This window comes from Schistocerca piceifrons, chromosome 2 (assembly GCF_021461385.2).
Source record: "Schistocerca piceifrons isolate TAMUIC-IGC-003096 chromosome 2, iqSchPice1.1, whole genome shotgun sequence".
In the NCBI taxonomy this organism is placed as follows: domain Eukaryota; kingdom Metazoa; phylum Arthropoda; class Insecta; order Orthoptera; family Acrididae; genus Schistocerca; species Schistocerca piceifrons.
The window spans coordinates 777948790-777969657 of record NC_060139.1 but is presented as its reverse complement, the minus strand read 5'-3'; the positions used below and the strand labels follow the sequence as shown (position 1 = coordinate 777969657).

Genomic DNA, 20868 nt, shown 5'->3' with positions numbered 1-20868 from the left:
TTTTAAAGCTGCATCTATGAACATTAGTATTTGTCTTCTCGGTTACAAATAAAAAATGCGTGTTTCAGTGTTTTTGGAAACTAGAGGATGAGCTTTTTTTATGAAAATGTTTTATTATGAAAGAATTTTTAAAGCTAAATCTATGAAACTTTGTATTTGGGTGTTTGTTAGAAATAAAACACACGCATGTCACTGTTTTTGGAAGTTCAACTCCTAAGGGAGTGAAAGAGGAGATTATATGAACATGAAATAGGGGGTGAAGCGTTTAATGAAAATATCTCATCACGAAAGCATTTTAAAGCTAAATCTTTGAAAACTGGTGGTTGGCTTCCCGGTTAGAGATGAAAAAATAGGTGTTTCACTATTTTTGGAAATTCAACCTCTAAGGGGGTGAAATAGTGTCAGACTGATTCACTTATTCATCATTGCCCAGCCCAAACTGGTAGGGATAGAAGCTTGAAGTTTGGGGATGGCGTGTATCTTATACTGTAGGCATCCTTTAAAAAGAGATTTTCAAAATTCCACTCCTAAGGGGGTGAAATAGGATATGAAAGTATTTTTGGAAGTATGTCGCTATTAAAGGAATTTCGAAGCTAGAACTACGTAAACTGGTATTTGGTTCCTCAGTTAGAAAATAAAAAATACGTGTTTCAGCATTTCTAAAAGGGTAAAACATGGGTAAAAGCTTTTACAAAATAAGTAAGCACTAAAGAACTAACGCTACGTCTATTACAATTGATATTTGACTTTTCGGTTGAAAACAAAAGAAATATATATACATGTTTCGAAGTTTTGGGCATTCAGTCGCTAAGTTAGGCAGTAGGGGATGAACATTTTTAAGGAACTATTTCGTTACATTAAAAAAAATTAAAGCTGAATTTATGAAAACTGGCATTTCACTTCTTGATTATACTTAAAGAAATATTTGTTAGGGTATTCAAAAGGTTTGATTAACAAAAAGTTTGGACTCCACCTACCAGAATCGCTTTGTGGTCAGAAGTATAATCGGAAAAGAACATGCTTATATGGCCTTAATTAGCGTGAAAAGTTTAGAAGGTGTTGCAGTTTATGAACGACATAAAAATTCCATTAAATAAAAATCTCTGTAGTACATACAGTCTACACGAGCGGAGCGGCGAACGCTAAGCTAGTACTAGTATAAAATTACAGCTTGTGAACATTTAGAGATGTTGCCAATTACACAGTTCCACCATAATTTAAGTTGTCGTAGGTTAACCATGGAATTGATTTTGCAGAGTCGTTTATGAAGTTGTTCCACTCTCCTTGATATCTTTTTCTTGGACATTCACGAGTAATGTAGTCTGCTGTTGGCTCTACTGCGCCACAATCCAATTCAGGACTGCGTAGTACCTCCAATTTATAAAGAGATTTTTGCTTCTTGTATGCTTGAATCTGTTGAGGCCGAGACGGGTCTAGATTTTTCCAGGCATCGTCGTGTCAGTAGCCAGTGAAGTTGGGTCAGTCCAACGCGCAGTGGCTTCTCCAGCAGTGTAAGTTTAGATCTGCGGCACACTCTGAATGAGAAGGAATAGGTTGGTAGAGATTGTCGAGATCCCACAAGGGCTATCTAAATTCAAGCCTCGATGTGGAAGAATTTTGTTTTTCAGGAAATGATTGATTTACATCTAAACATTTACTCCGCAAGCCACTTTACGGTGTGTGGCGGAGACACTACCAGTACCATTATCTGTTCAATTATTTGTTGGATGTGAAACTTCCTGGCAGATTAAAACTGTATGCCGCACCGAGACTCGAACTCGGGACCTATACCTTTCTTCCAGGAGTGCTAGTTCTGTAAGGTCTGCCTGAGAGCTTCTATGAAGTTGGGAAAGTAGGAGACGAGGTACTGGCGGAAGGGAAGTAAAGCTGTGAGGACGGAGCGTGAGTAGTGCTTGGATAGCTCAGATGGTAGAGCACTTGCCCGCGAAAGGCAAAGGTCCCGAGTTCGAGTCTCGGTCCGGCACACAGTTTTAATCTGCCAGGAAGTTTCATATCAGCGCACACTCTGCTGCAGAGTGAAAATCTCATTCTGGATTTGTTGGATGTATTCCAATCTCCGTCCTCCTCTGCAGCTTTTACCCTCTGCAACTCAAGCACCATGGGAGTTACTCCCCAATGTCTTAACATATGTACTACTGTCCTGCCCCTCCGTCTTGTCAGTGTTTTCCATATGTTTCTTTCTTCGCCGATTTTGGGAAGAACCTCCTCATTTCTTATCTTATCAGTCTACCTAAATTTCAATATTCTTCTATAGCATCACAGCCTCGAACGCTTCGATTCTCTTCTGCTAGTTTCTTCACTGTCCATGATTTACTTCCAAATGAAGCCTCACAATTTCTTTCGCCAAATTAAGATCGATCTTTGATATCAACAGACTTCTCTTGGCCGGGAATTCCCTTTTCACCTTCGTTAGCCTGCTTTTTATGTCCTCATTGCTTCGCCCATCAAGCGTATTTTTGCTTCCAAGATAGCAGAATTACTTAACTTCATCGACTTCGTAACCATCAATCCTGATGTTAAATTTCTCGCTGATCTCATTCGTGATCACCAATTTTCTACTATTTCTAATTGCTTTTATCTTTCTCCGGTTTACTCTCAATCCATATTCCTTCATGGTGTCAATTCCCTTCAGCACTGCTTCAGACATTAGTCCAGTCCATGCCACGTCGTGACAGTTCTGTGTGCTCGCAGGGCCCTACACGATATTAGGCAGGTGTACCAGTATTTTTTTTTTTTTGGTTCTTCAGTTATATACACTTGTGTTGATTTTTAAGTAAATGTAACAGACAAAGACAAAAATGTTGTCCTCCAAAAAATGTTACGTGATTGAACCAAGTATAAAACTTTATTAGTTTTCTAGAGGCGCTAATGATTTAACGACTAGGTTGCAAATGGATAATTCAATCCCTGTTCACATACACGTTTTAGAATAAGAAATAAAAACTTTACCATATTTTAATTAGATTGAAACAAGCCAGCAACAGATCAAACAATCCAGAATTAAATGCCGAACAAACGAAACATATCTTAATAAATTATAGAAATTTTAATTGCGAGGTGGAAATTACAGCAGGAAGACCCGTATTGGAATTAGTAACAACATTGGACAGAATCATGACTACAATGCTGTTTTTACATATTAGTTGCCGTTGTTGCATATGACCTGCACCCTAGGGGATATTTCAGTCCGTGTCTCACAGAAAATTTTATTATTAAAATCCATAGTGAATAAAAAAACGCTAATATAGGTAGTTGTGATAGTACCAACGAAAGTCACTAAATTGCAGGCCGATCAAAAGACCGAACGGAACCCGACATTCCCCGAAGTGTGACGGAACTGATCGAGCCGGCCGGAATGGCCGAGCGATTCTAGGCGCTACAGCCTGGAACCACGAGACCGCTACTGTCGCAGGTTCGAATCCTGCCTCGGGCATGGATGTGTGTGATGTCCTTAGGCTAGTTAGGTTTAAGTAGTTCTAAGATCTAGGGGACTGATGACCACAGAAGTTAAGTCCCATAATGCTCAGAGCCATTGGAATTGGAACTGTTCGAACACTTCTGGTCGTGTACAAACACAGCCCTACCGTTGTCGTCTGAAGTGTAGCAAGGGTTCTTAGACAGGACATGAAGCCAAGGAACTGATACTAATTTTAAAGTGCCAGTGGTAGTTCTCAATTCTCAAGGATGACAAGAGTGGTTCTAGCCCACACAAGAGGACTTCATTCCGTAACATACACGACTGATTATGCTGCCGAGCGTCAAACTGTGTTTGTACTCCATGTTCAGTCGATTGTGTATTCTGTTGCTTAGCCTATTCATGTAAAAAAAAATTTGAAATAACCGTATGAAATCTGGTGGCGATAAGTATGTTGTTCCCAAAGGACTCGACGGAAGTAAACTAGGGATAGGTTGGTTGGTTTGGGGAAGGAGACCAGACAGCATGGGCATCGGTCTCATCGGATTAGGGAAGGATGGGGAAGGAAGTCGGCCGTGCCCTTTCAGAGGAACCATCCCGGCATTTGCCTGGAGTGATTTAGGGAAATCACGGAAAACCTAAACCAGGATGGCCGGACGCGGGATTGAACCGTCGTCCTTCCGAATGCGAGTCCAGTGTCTAACCACTGCGCCACCACGAACTAGGGATACCCTAACGTTACACATGAGAAGCTTTCCACCATCACACCTCGAACCAACAGGTCGAATACAATCGCATAAATGGTGTTCAAAGATGTCGGCCGCAGAAAAGAATCAACAGCACATAACTGCCCAAAAACACATCACGTAAGGCTCCGCTTTCACCTTCCACTCATGTACATATTCATTTGGCCGTCCAGCGCCGCTGCAGTTCCACTGTACCTCTGCGCATACAAAGCCAGTAACGGCGCACGCAAGCCTCGGGAATCGCTGATCGACACGTTCAAGTGTAAGAAGGCACTTTCTATGCTGCAAGTCTAGCGATTGAATCTCTGGTAGCGCCGCATTCCTAGGTGGCCTAGAAGCGTTTCCATTGGCCGCTTAAATGGTAATACGACGCTGCTTCAGTTGGCTTCGCTCTAATTCCTAGCGAAAGAAAGTGTGCCGAAGGATGTCTCTCCAACACAGGGTAGAAAAGCAAATTGAAAGAGCATAATAATGTTGACCTTTAATTACGTGGGAATTTTCCAGTAGTTAAGCGAATTCCACGGAATTTGCTTACGTTATCAAGTCTTCTTCCTCAAGAAACAGCAGACGCAGAAGTCTCTACATAAGTAACTTGGACGCAACTACATAATAAAAAGGCATTGCGCGTTTGCACAGTGCGATACAATCCAGAGGTTCCTCATCAGTCATTTGCCGTTCAGTACCGAGAAAATGCCTCCTCTAATACTGAATTTCTTTTATTCCAGTCTATGACTACAAAAATTTTGTCGTCAGACTAACGAGTTCGGTCAGTGGTGACCATCTTCAGAAAAAGGAGGCAAACAAATACACGTAATGGACAATCCACGTCTTGAACAATAATTATGGCAAAGTACTGCTTTCATAGGTGCGCTTAAAAATGTAACGAAGAATACCTGTTTGAAACATGTTCTAATATACACTACTGGCCATTAAAATTGCTACACCACGAAGATGACGTTGTACAGACGCGAAATTTAACCGACAGGAAGAAGATGCTGTGATATGCAAATGATTAGCTTTTCAGAGCATTCACACGAGGTTGGCGCCGGTGGCGACACATACAACGTGCTGACATGAGGAAAGCTTCCAACCGATTTCTCATACACAAACAGCAGTTGACCGGCGTTGTCTGGTGAAACGTTGTTGTGATGCCTCGTGTAAGGAGGAGAAATGCGTACCATCACGTTTCCGACTTTGATAAAGGTCGTATTGTAGTCTATCACGATTGCGGTTTATCTTATCGCGACATTGCTGCTCGTGCTGGTCGAGATCCAATGACTGTTAGCAGAATATGGAATCGGTGGGTTCAGGAGGGTAATACGGAACTCCGTGCTGGATCCCAACGGCATCGTATCACTAGCAATCGAGATGACAGGCATCTTATCCGCATGGCTGTAACGGATCGTGCAGCCACGTCTCGATCGCACCAACAGTTCGACGACGTTTGCAGCAGCATGGACTATCAGCTCGGAGACCATGCCTGCGATTACCCTTGACGCTGCATCACAGACAGGAGCGCCTGCGATGGTGTACTCAACGACGAACCTGGGTGCACGAATGGCAAACCGTCATTTTTTCGGATGAATCCAGGTTCTGTTTACAGCATCATGATGGTCCATCCGTGTTTGGCGACATCGCGGTGAACGCACATTGGAAGCGTGTATTCGTCATCGCCATACTGGCGTATCACCCGCCGTGATTGTATGGAGTGCCACTGGTTACACGTCTCGGTCACCTCTCGTTCGCATTGACGGCACTTTGAACAGTGGACGTTACATTTCAGATGTGTTACGACCCTTCATTCGATGCCTGCAAAACCCTACATTTCAGCAGCATAATGCACGACCGCATGTTGCAGATCCTATACGGGCCTTTCTGGATACAGAAAATGTTCGACTGCTGCCCTGGCCAGCACATTCTCCAGATCTCTCACCAATTGAAAACGTCTAGTCAATGGCGACCGAGCAACTGGCTCGTCACAATACGCCAGTCACTACTCTTGATGAACTGTGGTATCGTGTTGAAGCAACATGGGCAGCTGTACCTATACACGCCATCCAAGCTGTGTCTGACTCAATGCCCAAGCGTATCAAGGCCGTTATTGCGGCCAGAGGTGGTTGTTCTGGGTACTGATTTCTCAGGATCTATGAACCCAAACTGGGTGAAAATGTAATCACATGTCAGTTCGAGTATAATATATTTGTCCAATGAATACCCGTTTATCATATGAATTTTTCCTTGGAGTAGAAATTTTAATGGCCAGTAGTATAATTAAGCCAGGGTGGCATAGTCAAGAGAGACAAACAAAATCAGATAGGCTTCGTCGAACATAACTAAACATAAATTGCTAACTGCAGTGCGTGCGAAGTCATTGTGTGAACAGCGCTACCGCTCATAACAGACTAAGATACATTTGCCACAAAAATATATTTGTGTCGTAACCGCGTTAGGTATCGCTACTGTACACATATTTAACCAATATGCATCTATATAAAAACGCAGTTAAGTAAAAACTTACAATTAGGAAAAAACTATTCTGAGATTACAAAATTTTATAAGTTCTCACAGCAACAAAACTGAGTACAGTAAAACAGCAAATTAAATTTTAAAATTATTAAAAAGCAGTGGGTAAGTGGTAATATTGAAACGTCCCCTTTGAACAATTATACAGGACTGTCCTTAAACTGACACAAAATATTTTTAGCGCAACGCAATCTGACTATCAAAGATCCCTGCAAAAGAATGGCCCTGACTAACATTAAACTATACCTTTCACAAATCACTTACCTCACAAAAATCTTCGCTGCTCAAGCTACTGCAATACAGCGAGCGCCACTACTGCCAGCTAAATAAAAGATTCAAACTATGGAAGGCACTAACTACTGATAGGGATAGTTAGCAAATGAAAGATATTAATAGAGAACAAATAATGTATTTACCTTGGTATCATCATATATAAATATACCAGTTCATGACAAATTTCAAAACTCCGCCATCTCTCTCCCCACATCCACCACTGCTGGCGGCTCACCTCCAACTGCGCAACGCTACGCGCTGTTCACAGCCAGCTGCCGCTGCCCAACACTACAATGGCAGACAACAATGCAAACTAGCCACAGACTGCACACAGCACAGCCAGTGATTTTCATATTGAGCGCTACGTAACGTTGCCAATAAGAAAACATAAACAGCCTACTTACATAGAGAAAACATAAACAGCCTACTTACATAAAGAAAACATAAACAGCCTACTTACATAGCCCCCATGCTCCCCACAAAAATTTTTACAAATTGGTTTGGGCAGTGCCCAATACAGATTTGAAAAAAATTTTTCATAATTACAATAACAAAGATATCAAATGCACACACTTATTGATACAACGTTGGTCAAAAGCTAAAATTTTGTTACAGTCCATAAAGACAGTCCTGATTCATCACAGTAAAATAGCAGTGTTTTTCTCAAAGTCTAAGCAGTAAAAGAAAATGCACACAGAAGTAGTGGATTTCCATGCAGTCTTGAAGAAGTAGTGTTGTCCTTCCAACGGAATGACAGTGCTGGCTCTTGACATGCTGACAGGTAATGGGCCACAATGGAGCAAACCCACAGCAGAGTCATTCGAAGTTTTGAAGAGTATTGGTAGGTAAGTCATCACAGAGCGGACCCACTGTAGTCCTGGTAGGGAGTATGGTATTGGTGGGCCACCAGAGGTGCCGACCCACTGCAGGCCTTGTAGAAATAATGGTATTGATGGATCATCAAAGATGTAGACCGCCATATGAAACGTCCCCTTTGAACAATTATACAGGACTGTCCTTAAACTGACACAAAATATTTTTAGCGCAACGCAATCTGACTATCAAAGATCCCTGCAAAAGAATGGCCCTGACTAACATTAAACTATACCTTTCACAAATCACTTACCTCACAAAAATCTTCGCTGCTCAAGCTACTGCAATACAGCGAGCGCCACTACTGCCAGCTAAATAAAAGATTCAAACTATGGAAGGCACTAACTACTGATAGGGATAGTTAGCAAATGAAAGATATTAATAGAGAACAAACAATGTATTTACCTTGGTATCATCATATATAAATATACCAGTTCATGACAAATTTCAAAACTCCGCCATCTCTCTCCCCACATCCACCACTGCTGGCGGCTCACCTCCAACTGCGCAACGCTACGCGCTGTTCACAGCCAGCTGCCGCTGCCCAACACTACAATGGCAGACAACAATGCAAACTAGCCACAGACTGCACACAGCACAGCCAGTGATTTTCATATTGAGCGCTACGTAACGTTGCCAATAAGAAAACATAAACAGCCTACTTACATAGAGAAAACATAAACAGCCTACTTACATAAAGAAAACATAAACAGCCTACTTACAATATGCGATTGTGAAACCCTACTGCGGCAACTTTAGATAACCAGTAACAACATACCCAAGTACAAGCTCAACTCCGTCTACAGTCCCTGGCGAGCCCGTCGGAACCGACCGACCGCCGTGTCATCGTTTGCCAATGACGTCATTGAATGCGGAAATGAGCGGCTTGGAGACAGAAAAACCGCTTTCCCGGCCGTTGTCAACCTGGACCTGGAACCACTACTACTCTGTCAAGTCGCTTCTCAGTTGGCAACAGGAGGGTGAGTGCACCCTGTCCCAGTCCTCCCACCAAGGAAAAATCCCTGGCAGTGCCGGGAATCGAACTCAGGTCCTCTGCATGGCACTCAGCCGCGCTGACCACTCAGCTACGGACACGGACCAACTATAAGTCTAAGGAGCCAACAATATTACATAAAAATGATAAAATAATTAGTGAAACAATCCAGACAGATATAACTTAACGTAGCCTGTAATTCTGTGGATTAACTATAGTGAGGCCGGCCGGAGTGGCCGAGCGGTTCTAGGTGCTACAGTCTGGAAACGCGCGACCGCTACGTCGCAGGTTCGAATCCTGCCTCGGGCATGGATTGTATGATGTCCTTAGGTTAGTTAGGTTTAAGTAGTTCTAAGTTCTAGGGGACTGATGACCTCAGAAGTTAAGTCCCATAGTGCTTAGAGCCATTTGAACCCTTTTTTTAACTGTACTGAGTGGTCAGAAAGAGACTGAAAAACTTGTAAAGCTGTTACATGGCAGTTTACGCTGAAAAATATTTCTTAAGAAAAACATTCGATGTTCTGCCGTTCCCGAGTTATTGAGAGTTGAAGTTAGCCGCCGGCCGCTGGTGGCCGAGCGGTTCTGGCGCTACAGTCTGGAACCGCGCGACCGCTACGTCGCAGGTTCGAATCCTGCCTCGGGCATGGATGTGTGTGTTGTCCTTAGGTTAGTTAGGTTTAAGTAGTTCTAAGTTCTAGGGGACTTATGACCTCAGCAGTTGAGTCCCATAGTGCTGAGAGCCATTTGAACCATTTGAAGTTAGCCACTCAGATCTTCGCGCGCGTAAATTCAAGCACTTGCACACGCTAAAATGCGGTAATGTACAGACACCTTTGGGTCTGTGAGTTACCGCTTGTCCAAATGCTCACTACCAGTTAAAATGTGCCTTTTTCGAATGTGATAAATTTGCATTGATGGAAACAAACATCGCAACACTAAAAAATAATTAATGCGTTGTAATGAAATTTCGGGAATACATTAGTGTAAGTAACAGATTTAAGTGATTAACATTGCAAGATCACAGGTTGATGTACGTGCGAGATAAGCCCTTGAAAATGTATAATGATGGTATATTAACAACCGGTGTAACCGCCTAATGTTGATTGCAAGCATCCAAATGTGCATGCGTTGTGTTGTACAGGTGCCAGACGTGGGTTTTGGGATGGAGTTCAGTGCCTGTTGCACTTGATTGGCCAATACAGGAGCGGTCATTGTTGGTTATGGATGATGCTGGAGTTGTCCGGTAATATGTCGTATGTGCTTAACTGGAGACAGATTTGGTGACTGAGCAGGCCAAGACGACATGTCGACAGTCTTTAGAGCATGTTGGGTTACAACAGCGGTATGTAGGCGAGCGCTATCCTGTTGGAAAACAGTCCCTGGGAGGCTGTTCATGAATGGCAGCACAACAGGTGGAATCGCCAGATTGACGTACAGATTTGCAGCCATGGTACATGGAGTAACCACTAAAGTCCTTCTGCTGTCATACGACATCGCATCCCGGACCGTAACTCCAGGTATAGGCCCAGTGTGTCTAGCATGCACACAGGTCGATTGCTGGCCCTCAACTGGCCTTCTTCTAGCCATCACTGGCACTGAGCAGAACCAGCTTTCATCAGAAAACTCAACAGATCTGCACCTTACTGTCCAATGAGCTCTCGCTTGACACCACTGAAGTCGTAAAAGGTGGTGGTTTTGTCGGTGGAATGCACGCTACATGGCGTCTGGCTCGGAGCTGTTTTGAAGTAACCGCTTTACAATTGTTCATTGTGTCACTGTGGTGCCAACTACTGCTCGAACTGCTGGTGCAGATAAATTATGACGCAACAGAGCCCTACGTGGAACACAACTGTTTTCCTTCTTGGTGAAGCCACGTCACCTCCGGAGGTCGGTCATCTTGCAACCATATATTCTCGTGACCACCACTGTCAGCTACATTCCTGCCAAGTCTTTCTGCAGTATAACGGAAGAAACATCCAGCTTCTCGTAGCCATATTACACGACCTGGTTGAAATTCAGTGAGGTGTTGATAATGGCGTCTTCGTCGCTTCAAAAGCATTCTTGACTAACATCAACTCACCACGTTCAGTCTTAAATACAACTAACGTTCACGACCGTTACAGCGTGTATTTAAAGCAAAGCTGATTTGCATCCTCATCGTGGCGCTACTGGTGTGAAATATGAATAGACATCATCTTTCTGATATAGAAATAAGCCTAACAACTTCTGTCTATGACGCCAACTCCTTCTTGATGTGCTTTTTTTTTCATCAGTGTAGTTTAGGAAACGAAACGAAGAACATTTTTGGTGACATTGTCGGTGGCAGGTTGTTTGAATTTGCGCGAACAATCTGATTGGCTAACTTCAATGCTAATTAAATCGAAAACGGGCCAATACCTCAAGATTTTTTCTTATGACTTGCTTTCCAGCACACCCTACCCTGCAACACCCATACATGCTTTTCAGACTCTTTCCGAGTAACCTGTATGAGTCGCCAAGATCTACGAAACTCGCAGTAGAGCTACAATATATCTTAGCATTAAGACTTACTGAAAGAAGCAGAGCTAACAGGAAGTACAAGAAAAAGATAACAATTTAGGCAGAAAGCTGACAAGGAGGAAAACCCCCAACCCTCTACCACACAAAAAAAAAATTAAATAAAAAAACTGGAGCCACTAGGTATGAGCACTCGTTGAGACAACATTCTGAGATAATTAAAGTAATATGGGCACAAAGAAAGGCTAGACAAAACTCTGAAATCCCATTTGTTGCACATTCTACAGTCCACTAGGGGCCAAAGGTAAAAACATGAATGAAAACGAAGTAAATGTGATTTACTTCTCATGGTTGGGGTTCATAGAAATTCAGACTTTTTAAAAGACATCATGTTCGTTGTTAGCAGTACAAAATTATTTATTTCACTTCACTACCGCAGTTTTGGCCTTTGGACCTTTATGAAGTGGTACTACAGAAGATTTTTCTTCAGCACACGTCAGACTTTTAGAACCTTTCGACACGTATACATGTCATCGTCAAAGCTAAGTCTTTCACTGTAGGAACACAGTAAAATCAAACGTGTGCAAAGTTCTGTAAATAGTGAAATGATGTACAGAAACGATGTCCAGAGCTTTGCACAAGTTTGATGTTGATGTAAGCCCACAGTGAAAAGGCTTAGCTTTGAAGATGACGTGTATAAACGTCGGAAGTTTATAAAAGTCTGACCTCAACAAACTCTTCGCAATACCTCTTGATAAGAGCCGAAACTGCAATTACTTGTCTCCCATTTCTAAGCATTTAATTTGTCTCTCAAAATAACTCTTGTCATTGCAGTTAGTCGTTATTTCCTGTTACCTTAATTAGTTTTTTAATTATTGTTATTTACAAGGTGTTTCAAAATGAATAAAAGGGTTTTAAGGCTTTGTAGCATTTATTACGTTCAAAATACAATAATGCATCCAATGAAAGGGCAGCTGAACAGTTTTGTTACATCTGTGCGCAGAGGGATGAGTATGGAATGAACGAGAGTGACTGAATAACATGGTGAGAGTGACAGTCTTCCACGAGTAATTTGAAATAATTTCGGAAAGCTAGTAGTCAATTAGCAATTCCAGTGAGTCTGAGTGGAGACCCTTACAACTATGTCATTATCGTTTGCAGCTGTTACAAACTCTGAGGTCTACAGACTACGCTCTACGTGCCAATGTTGAAAACGGAATGTTGCTGCATGACGATGAAGATCTTCAGGATCGCGTCGTCTTTAGTTATCAATTGACATTTCACGCAAGCGACAATGTGAAAACACATAAATTGCACATTTGGGGGTCAGAAAATCCCCACGAGAAGGTACAATTGTAACGAGACTGCCATAAATTGCATGTTTGTTATGCCATATCCCGACAGAATGTTTACAGATGAAGCAACTGTAACTGGTGTTTCTTATCTTAATGGCCGGCCGTTGTGGTCGAGCGGTTCTAGGCGCTTCAGTCTGCAACCGCGCTACCGCTACGGTCGCAGGTTCGAATCCTGCCTCGGGCATGGATGTGCGTGAAGTCCTTAGGTTAGTTAGGTTTAAGTAGTTCTAAATTCTAGGGGACTGATGACCTCAGATGGTAAGTCCCATAGTACTCAGAGCCATTTGAACCTTATCTTAATGCGCTAGAACTATGGGTCTTCCCTCGATGAGAAGAAGCTGAATCACAGAACTTTTTTTGGCAGCCATCTCACTGGCGTAACTCAGTACGCCGCTGGTTAAACGAAGTTGTACCACACCGTTGGACGGGCCGCAAGAGGCCGGATGGCAGAACTTCGTTCGCGTGACCTTCACGTTCACACACGATCTGACGCCATGCGACTTTTACTTTTTGGGGGTTCATAAAGGATGGTGTATATGTGCCTCCGCTACCAGCTAATCTACCTGGCTTTAGAAACAGCAATGTTGCAACAATTACTTTAGACACGCTGATCAAGGTTCTGGGAAGAAATCGCCTATCGAGTCGATTAGCGACGAATGGTGCTCGCACTGAACAGCAAGAAAATCTGTTTGAGTTACTCTTTCATTTGCTTTATTGTTTATAATTGCAAGCAGAATATAATAATTGTTAGACGGCCCCGAAATTCAATAATCCTCCGCAGGCCAGGCTATTTCAATAATGTTATTGTCCACAAACCATTGCGTAATCGTCATGCCGATACGAACAATCATTGTCTCCGAACTGTTGCTCTACTGAGTGCAGTTCACAGTGCTGTAAAGTGTTTTCGTATCCTTGCGCATATAGTGTTTTCTTAAGCTCAATAAAGGGGCCACAATCTAAACGGGGGAAACCCCACCATACTTGAACACACCTCCTCCGTACTTTACTGTTGCCACTACGTATGATGGCAGGTAACGTTCTCAAGGCATTCGCCAAATCTTTCCATTGGATTGCCACTCCAAGTAATTCATTTACAGTCATACGTGGCCCAATGGCGTAGCTCTTTACATCTCCTCCAGTCTCGTTTAACATTGACTACAGAAATATGTGGCCTATCGTCAGCTGCTCGACTATTTAACCTCATTTTTTTAAATTCATTACGCACAGTTATTATGCTAGCTGGCCTGCCGGTAGGACCTTGTAACTCACGACTACTTCATTACGCTGATTTAAAACGAGATTTTAGTGCCACCGTCCGCAATGTTCCAGGATTCCAGTCGGTCTGTACATGAGTTCTGCTTAGCCTTGGTTTAGCTGTCGTCATTCCTTCGAGTTTCCACTTCTCAATCGTTTTCACCGCTGGTGGACGGGGAAAGCTTTAGGTGAGTTGAAATGTCTCTGATGGATCTGTTACTCAGGTGACATCCAATGATTAGTCCAAGTTCGAAACCAGTGAGCCCTACTGACCGACCCATTCTGCTCTTACTGCTTCTCTGCTGGCGACACAATGCTTCTCGCCTCCTTTCATACTAGCGGGCCAGCCTCTCGTGACATCTAGTGGTCAATTCCGCAATGCATACGGGTATCCGGATACTTTCAATCAGGCAGTGAAGACTACACCACCGATAACTAGTAGGTAACGTCCACTCTTCATAGAGTGAACGATCTTAGGGTGCTACAAACGCCATCTCGCTCTTGCACAACGTAAAATTTGTTCTGGCCAAAGCCCAGCGTAATTCTGAGGTTGTCGCTCAAACTCTTGTAATAGTGGACGCGAGCTTGGACATGTCGAGCTGAGAGCAGGGTGGAGGTCCCGCTACGTCGCTAGATCCCTTGTCCTGGTGGTGTATGGAAAGGATAGCTTTGAGCTCCTGCCGGCTGGGATGGCCGAGGGGTTCTAGGCGCTACAGTCTGGAACCGCGCGACCGCTACGGTCGCAAGTTCGAATCCTGCCTTGGGCATGGATGTGTGTGATGTCCTTAGGTTAGGTTTAAGTAGTTCTAAGTTCTAGGGGACTGATGACCTCAGAAGTTAAGTCCCATAGTGCTCAGAGCCTTTTTTTTTTTTAGCTCCAAGTCCACAGTGGACGTTTCCGACCAGCCTCTAGCATTTGAAAATTTTGCATCTTTTCCAACGGCAGTGCTGATACTTACTGCTACAGTGCAGTTAATAAGTGATCTGGACACCCGTCTTGTCTCTAGATCACTTGAGTGTTCTTCGACTCAATCCTCGCCACATCACCGCTTTGGCTGCTCACCTTTATGCTTCAGTTAGTCCCAATTAAATAACCTAATACGCATTTATTCTCAACGTTTAAACAATACAATATTACAAATTCAACCAGAGGTGACAAAAAGGGTTGATCGTCGCCGAAATTTTGTTTGTTCAAAAGGCTCTGAGCACTATGGGACTTAACATCGGAGGTCATGAGTCCCCTAGAACGTAGAACTACTAAATCCTAACAAACCTAAGGACATCACACATATCCATGCCTGAGGCAGGATTCGAACCTGCGACCGTAGCGGTCTCGTGGTTCCAGGCTAAAGCGCCACACCGGCCGGCGAAATTTTGTTTGTTATTACCTATGAAATCATCTTATTTATTGACATGTTAGATGCATTAAACGGGGTGCTGTCTCTTACCCTAAGCTGGTAGTGACCGGAAAGAATTCGATGCCACTCAACGTGTGTGGCTTTCTACTCCCATCAACCCGCCACTTTACCTAGAGCTTATACTACACGGATATTGCAATTTCTTCCAACAGTGTCACTTTAAATCATAATAAAATTACTTTAGGTAGAACGTTAAACTGTGAGAAACACCCGAAAAAGACAGGTGCAGAAGCTATGTCTCACCACCTGCGACTCTTCTGCGTCAATACTACGAACAACACCTTAGGCTCTGGTTTATTCAGTGGCAGAATACTGCTGTCCACATCAAGAAAATAGAAATTGAACTAAACAACACAATTCGAACGATTTCGGGCACGATTAAGAGCCTACCAGCTACTGGCTACTAGTCCTAAGTCATATACCTCCACCATAACTCGAAAGATAACTTGCACTCCTTAGAAAATTCATAAAAACTAAAAAAATTAACAGTTTTATTTTCATCAGTTCCGTAATAAATTATGTAAATATTAAACGATTCCACTCTAGAAATCCACCATTTTCGGAAGTGATGTGCTTAGAAAATTACGACTTTGATATTATGCAAAAGCAGAAGAAAGTCTGGAAGATACAGGAACTGTGTATCTCAAGAAATTCCGATGTACCACTGAAAAATCAACTGGCTTTGACCCCCCAAGAAAATTCTGGGTGATTCTAAACGGAATTAGAGGCCATCCGTGCAAACGCGTAGATTCATTATAAAAATAGAAAGTAAACACATTTCCGAAGTGCGACTATGAAGCAGAAAGGCAGACAATACAACATATAGCGCAGACTTGTCGACTAAGAACCTACACGAAACGATTTGACGACTTCTTGACTGTAAGAAAGTTCATTTAACTACACTACTGACCATTAAAATTGCTACTCCAAGATTAAATGCAGATGATAAACGGGTATTTATTGGAGAAATATATTATACTACAACTGACATGTGATTACATTTTCACGCAATTTGGAAGCATAGATCCTGAGAAATCAGTACCCAGAACAACCACCTGTGGCCGTAATAACGGCCTTCATACGCCTGTCATTGAGTCAAACAGAGCTTGGATGGCGTGTACGGGTACAGCTGCCCATTCAGCTTCAACACGATACCACAGTTCATCAAGAGTAGTGACTGGCGTATTGTGGCGAGCCAGTTGCTCGGCCACCATTGACTAGACGTTTTCAATTGGTGAGAGATCTGGAGAATGTGCTGGCCAGGGCAGCAGTCGAACATTTTCTGTACCCAGAAAGGCCCGTACAGGACCTGCAGCATGCGGTCGTGCATTATCCTGCTGAAATGTAAGGTTTCGCAGGGATCGAATGAAGGGTAGAGCCACGGGTCGTAACACATCTGAAATGTAGCGTCCACTGTTCAAAGTGCCGTCAATGCGAACAAGAGGTGACCGAGACTTGTAACCAGTGGCACCCCATACCATCACGGCGGGTGATACGCCAGTATGGCGATGACGAATACACGCTTCCAATGTGCGTTCACCGCGATGTCGCCAAACACTGAAGCGACCATCATGATGCTGTAAACAGAACCTGGATTCATCCGAAAAAATGACATTTTACCATTCGTGCACCCAGGTTCGTCGTAGAGTACACCATCAAGGGCACTACTGTCTGTGATGCAGCGTCAAGGGTAACTGCAGCCATGGTCTCCGAGCTGATAGTCCATGCTGCTGCAAACGTCGTCGAACTGTTCGTGCAGATGGTTGTTGTCTTGCAACGTCCCCATCTGTTGACTCAGGGATCGAGACGTGGCTGCACGATCCGTTACAGCCATGCGGATAAGATGCCTGTCATCTCGACTGCTAGTGATACGATGCCGTTGGGATCCAGCACGGCGTTCCGTGTTACCCTCCTGAACCCACCGATTCCACATTCTGCAAACAGTCATTAGATCTCGACCAACGCGAGCAGCAATGTCGCGATACGATGAACCGCTATCGCGATAGGCTACAATCCGACCTTTATCAAAGTCGGAAACGTGATGGTATGCATTTCTCCTTCTTACACGAGGCATCACAACAATGTTTCACCAGACAACGCCGGTCAACTGCTGTTTGTATATGAGAAATCGGTTGGAAACTTTCCTCATGTCAGCACGTTGAATGTGTCGCCACCGGCGCCAACCTTGTGTGAATGCTCTGAAAATCTAATCATTTGCATATCACAGCATCTTCTTCCTGTCGGTTAAATTTCGCGTCTGTAGCACGTCATCTTTGTTGTGTAGCAATTTTAATGGCCAGTAGTCTACATTTCTAACCTAGACTTTTTTTAATGAATGTTGTTCTTAGTTTATGTTAATTAATATGATTTGTAACAATGCACTAAAAAGTAAAATAATAAATAGCTGCTTCATTAAAATAGATAGATCCAGCGCTGGTCTAACCAGCTTCCGACTCATGAATGTTTCACTAAGTACACTGTAATCACAAGCACTAATGGAGATGGCAAGAGACGCTTTGACTGCACGCTGCACCACATTAAGTTCCTCCACTGAAGCTCGTGTATGCTGTTTGCCCCGCAGGTGCTGTCGGCGCTGATGTACAACGCCTGTGGCAGCCAGTCGGACACATACGAGTATGAAAGCAAGCCAAAGAGGGGCCTCGAAGCTTCTTTAGCTTATGGATATCCAGGTTAGTATCCGCCAAGTACTGATCATAGTGTCTCTGGTCTTAGATGAATAACTAGCGCATTCTGTTACAACAGATCTAAACTTATAACAAGACCATGTTAATTAGCTTTGTCTATGCTAAGCATTCTTTGATTCCTCTTAGTCTAATGCGTTTTCAGAGCAGCCATTGGAAAAACGTTCCTCTTGTTTCTGTAATTTCGTATTATTGTTATTATTATTATTACAAAACACTCTTGTGACCCATTCTAGAACATTGCTCCAGTATGTGGGAGCCGTACCAGATATGACTTGGTTTTATTACTCATCAGTCTTCTGACTGGTTTGATGCGCCCCGCCACGAATTCCTTTCCTGTCCCAATCTTTTCGTCTCAGAGTAGCATTTGACACCTAGGTACTCAATTATTTTCTGGATGTATCCCAGTCTCCGGCTTCCTCTACAACTTTTGCCCTCTACTACTCCCTTCAGTAACAGACGTCATATGATCCAGTAAAAAACGTCATATGATTAAGTCCTTTCTTCTTCCCAGTTTTTTCCATGAATTCCTTTCATCGCCGATTCTGCGGAGAACCTCCTCATTCCTTACCTTATAAGTCCACCTAATTTTCAACATTTGTCTGTAGCACGACATCTCAAATGCTTCGATTCTCTTCTGTTCCGGTTTTTCTGCTCTACCACCTGCAGAACACAGTAACGTAAAACTACCAGTAATTTATAGATTCTAACATGGCAGATTAGTCCAGTACATTTAAACTCTGCAAATAAAGATTTGACGTTTTACCAGAAAAGTTTTTAGTGGCATACAACGCTGCGCTCCAAAAATGATGACACATATTTTTCGTTGTTTGAATTGCTCATTTCGAAAACAAAACCAACTTGAAACTCCTGATCATTACATAGAAACGCAGGAGCATAGAAGGGAGAAAAAATAGACTGAAACCATACGCAAGCAACTGCTGACTTCTCACACAATACCATAACAATACGTCTCAGACACTATTGATGTTAAAGTAATAACTAATTTTTTTGCTCTATGTGTTTGGTATTGTCGAGACACATAGCCATTAAATTTTATTCGTTACTCATTATTTTCGTTAATCAGTGTCCTTACATATAACTTTTTTTTTCTTTTTGTGGAAAATTCGTTGTGTGCCCTCCTGTGACAGGCTGTTAACACAAACCACATTTTACTTTATTTCCTCACTCGTCTCTGGGAGGAAGAATCACACCTCTTGCTTCTTTCCTCTATATGAAGGCTGCAATACTCAATGAGTAAATGTACTAAATTTTCATTACTGATCAGCTAGAACATTATCACCACCGACCAACTATCGACATAAACCCATCCAGGCGGTAGCAGCGTCACCTGCCTAGGAATGGCTGCTAGTGAGACATATGCACGGCGCATGTAGCATCAGTGAGCGAGCTTTCCCTGTGTAGGATGGGGAAGGCGCGCGGCCTGTCTGAGTTCGAAGGAGGGCAGATTGTGATGGTCCGGAGGCTCGGCACGAGCATTTCGGAAACTTCACGGCTTGTCGGGTATCCGAGGAGTGCTGTGGTGAGTGACTTCAACACGTGGCGAAACCAAGGAGAAACCACGTCCAGACGTCGTGGGGTTGAAATGCTACCCCTCATTACAGATGTCAGAGGGACATTAAAGAAATGACTGTTTGCAGTTTTATGTACCTACATTCAATTAACAGTCATGGGTTCTAAAATATCCGTAATGGATAAGCTTAAGAAGTTATTTTGAAACTTTGCATATCACGACCGATGTGCTTCGCATAACATTTGTCCGTATGACTCAAAAGCCTGACTGCAACATAGAGTATGGAGTCAGCATTGGGATGGGCAGAACGAGAATTCTGTCTGCAACATCTGCTGTAGCTCAAGTCACACAGTTTTGGGACGGCGTATTTTGGCCCGTATAGTGCTTTGCGTATTTTGAGTGTTACTACTTCGCTGCTCCAGATAGATCATATTCAAAGTTAAGGTGAAACATTGTGTAAGTTTGTTACAGACATCTGAACAATCTGATACCAGGAACTGGTGTTAGCTTGAAGAGATGAAGAGTAATAGTATAGTGCTTTTTCGCTTCAGTATCATAGCTTAGATTCCGCTTTATTTACGTTTCATTCGGTAATGGAATAAGAACTCACAGCCAACAATTTTTTTTTTTACAATTTCTATTGCACTTATTCATATTGTCGAATCTCTGTCCTAATTAATTACGTTACAGTGAATATGTAGACGGCGCCGAATTGTCACGAAAAAACAATGCACTGAAACTATGATTTGCACCACCTGCTCGTCCATTAATATTTTCAATGCTCGAATTTCACAGTAACAAAAAGAAGTGACAGCCAACAATACTTTTTTACGTTTTCTATTGCACTAATTCATATCGCCGAATCTGTTCCAATTAATTGCGATACAATGACACTGTATAGAAAATTGTAATCATCATTTTCTTCAGCCTTTGTCCCACTTCAATGTGGGGTCAGTCCTGTTACTATGGAATTGGCAATCTTAGCGTCAGAGGGTGGCCAGATGCCCTTCCTGTCGCCTACCTACGCCCCCTGGGACAGCTGTCTGTGTCTGGTGTAAGCCATGAAATAGTGTGAACGTTTTCAAATGTCGGCGAATCGTGTAAATGAGGCGGGACATGGGGACCAGCCCGGTATTCACCTAGTGAGATGTGGAAAACCGTCTAAAAACCACATCCAGGCTGGCCGGCACACCGGCTGTCGTTGTTAATCCGCCGGACAGATTCGTCCCGGGGCCAGAGCGCCTACCCAAGTCCAGGAAGCAGC

General features: G+C 43.1%; 1 protein-coding gene across 1 annotated transcript in view; it reads left to right on the top strand.

The window, feature by feature from the left end:
* LOC124774760 overlaps positions 1 to 20868 on the top strand; it is a 33245-nt gene that overhangs the window by 10955 nt on the left and 1422 nt on the right. The window contains exon 2 of the mRNA XM_047249506.1: positions 17950 to 18058. Within this exon, the coding sequence (XP_047105462.1) occupies positions 17950 to 18058 (109 nt within the window). The remainder of the gene's footprint in view (positions 1 to 17949; positions 18059 to 20868) is intronic.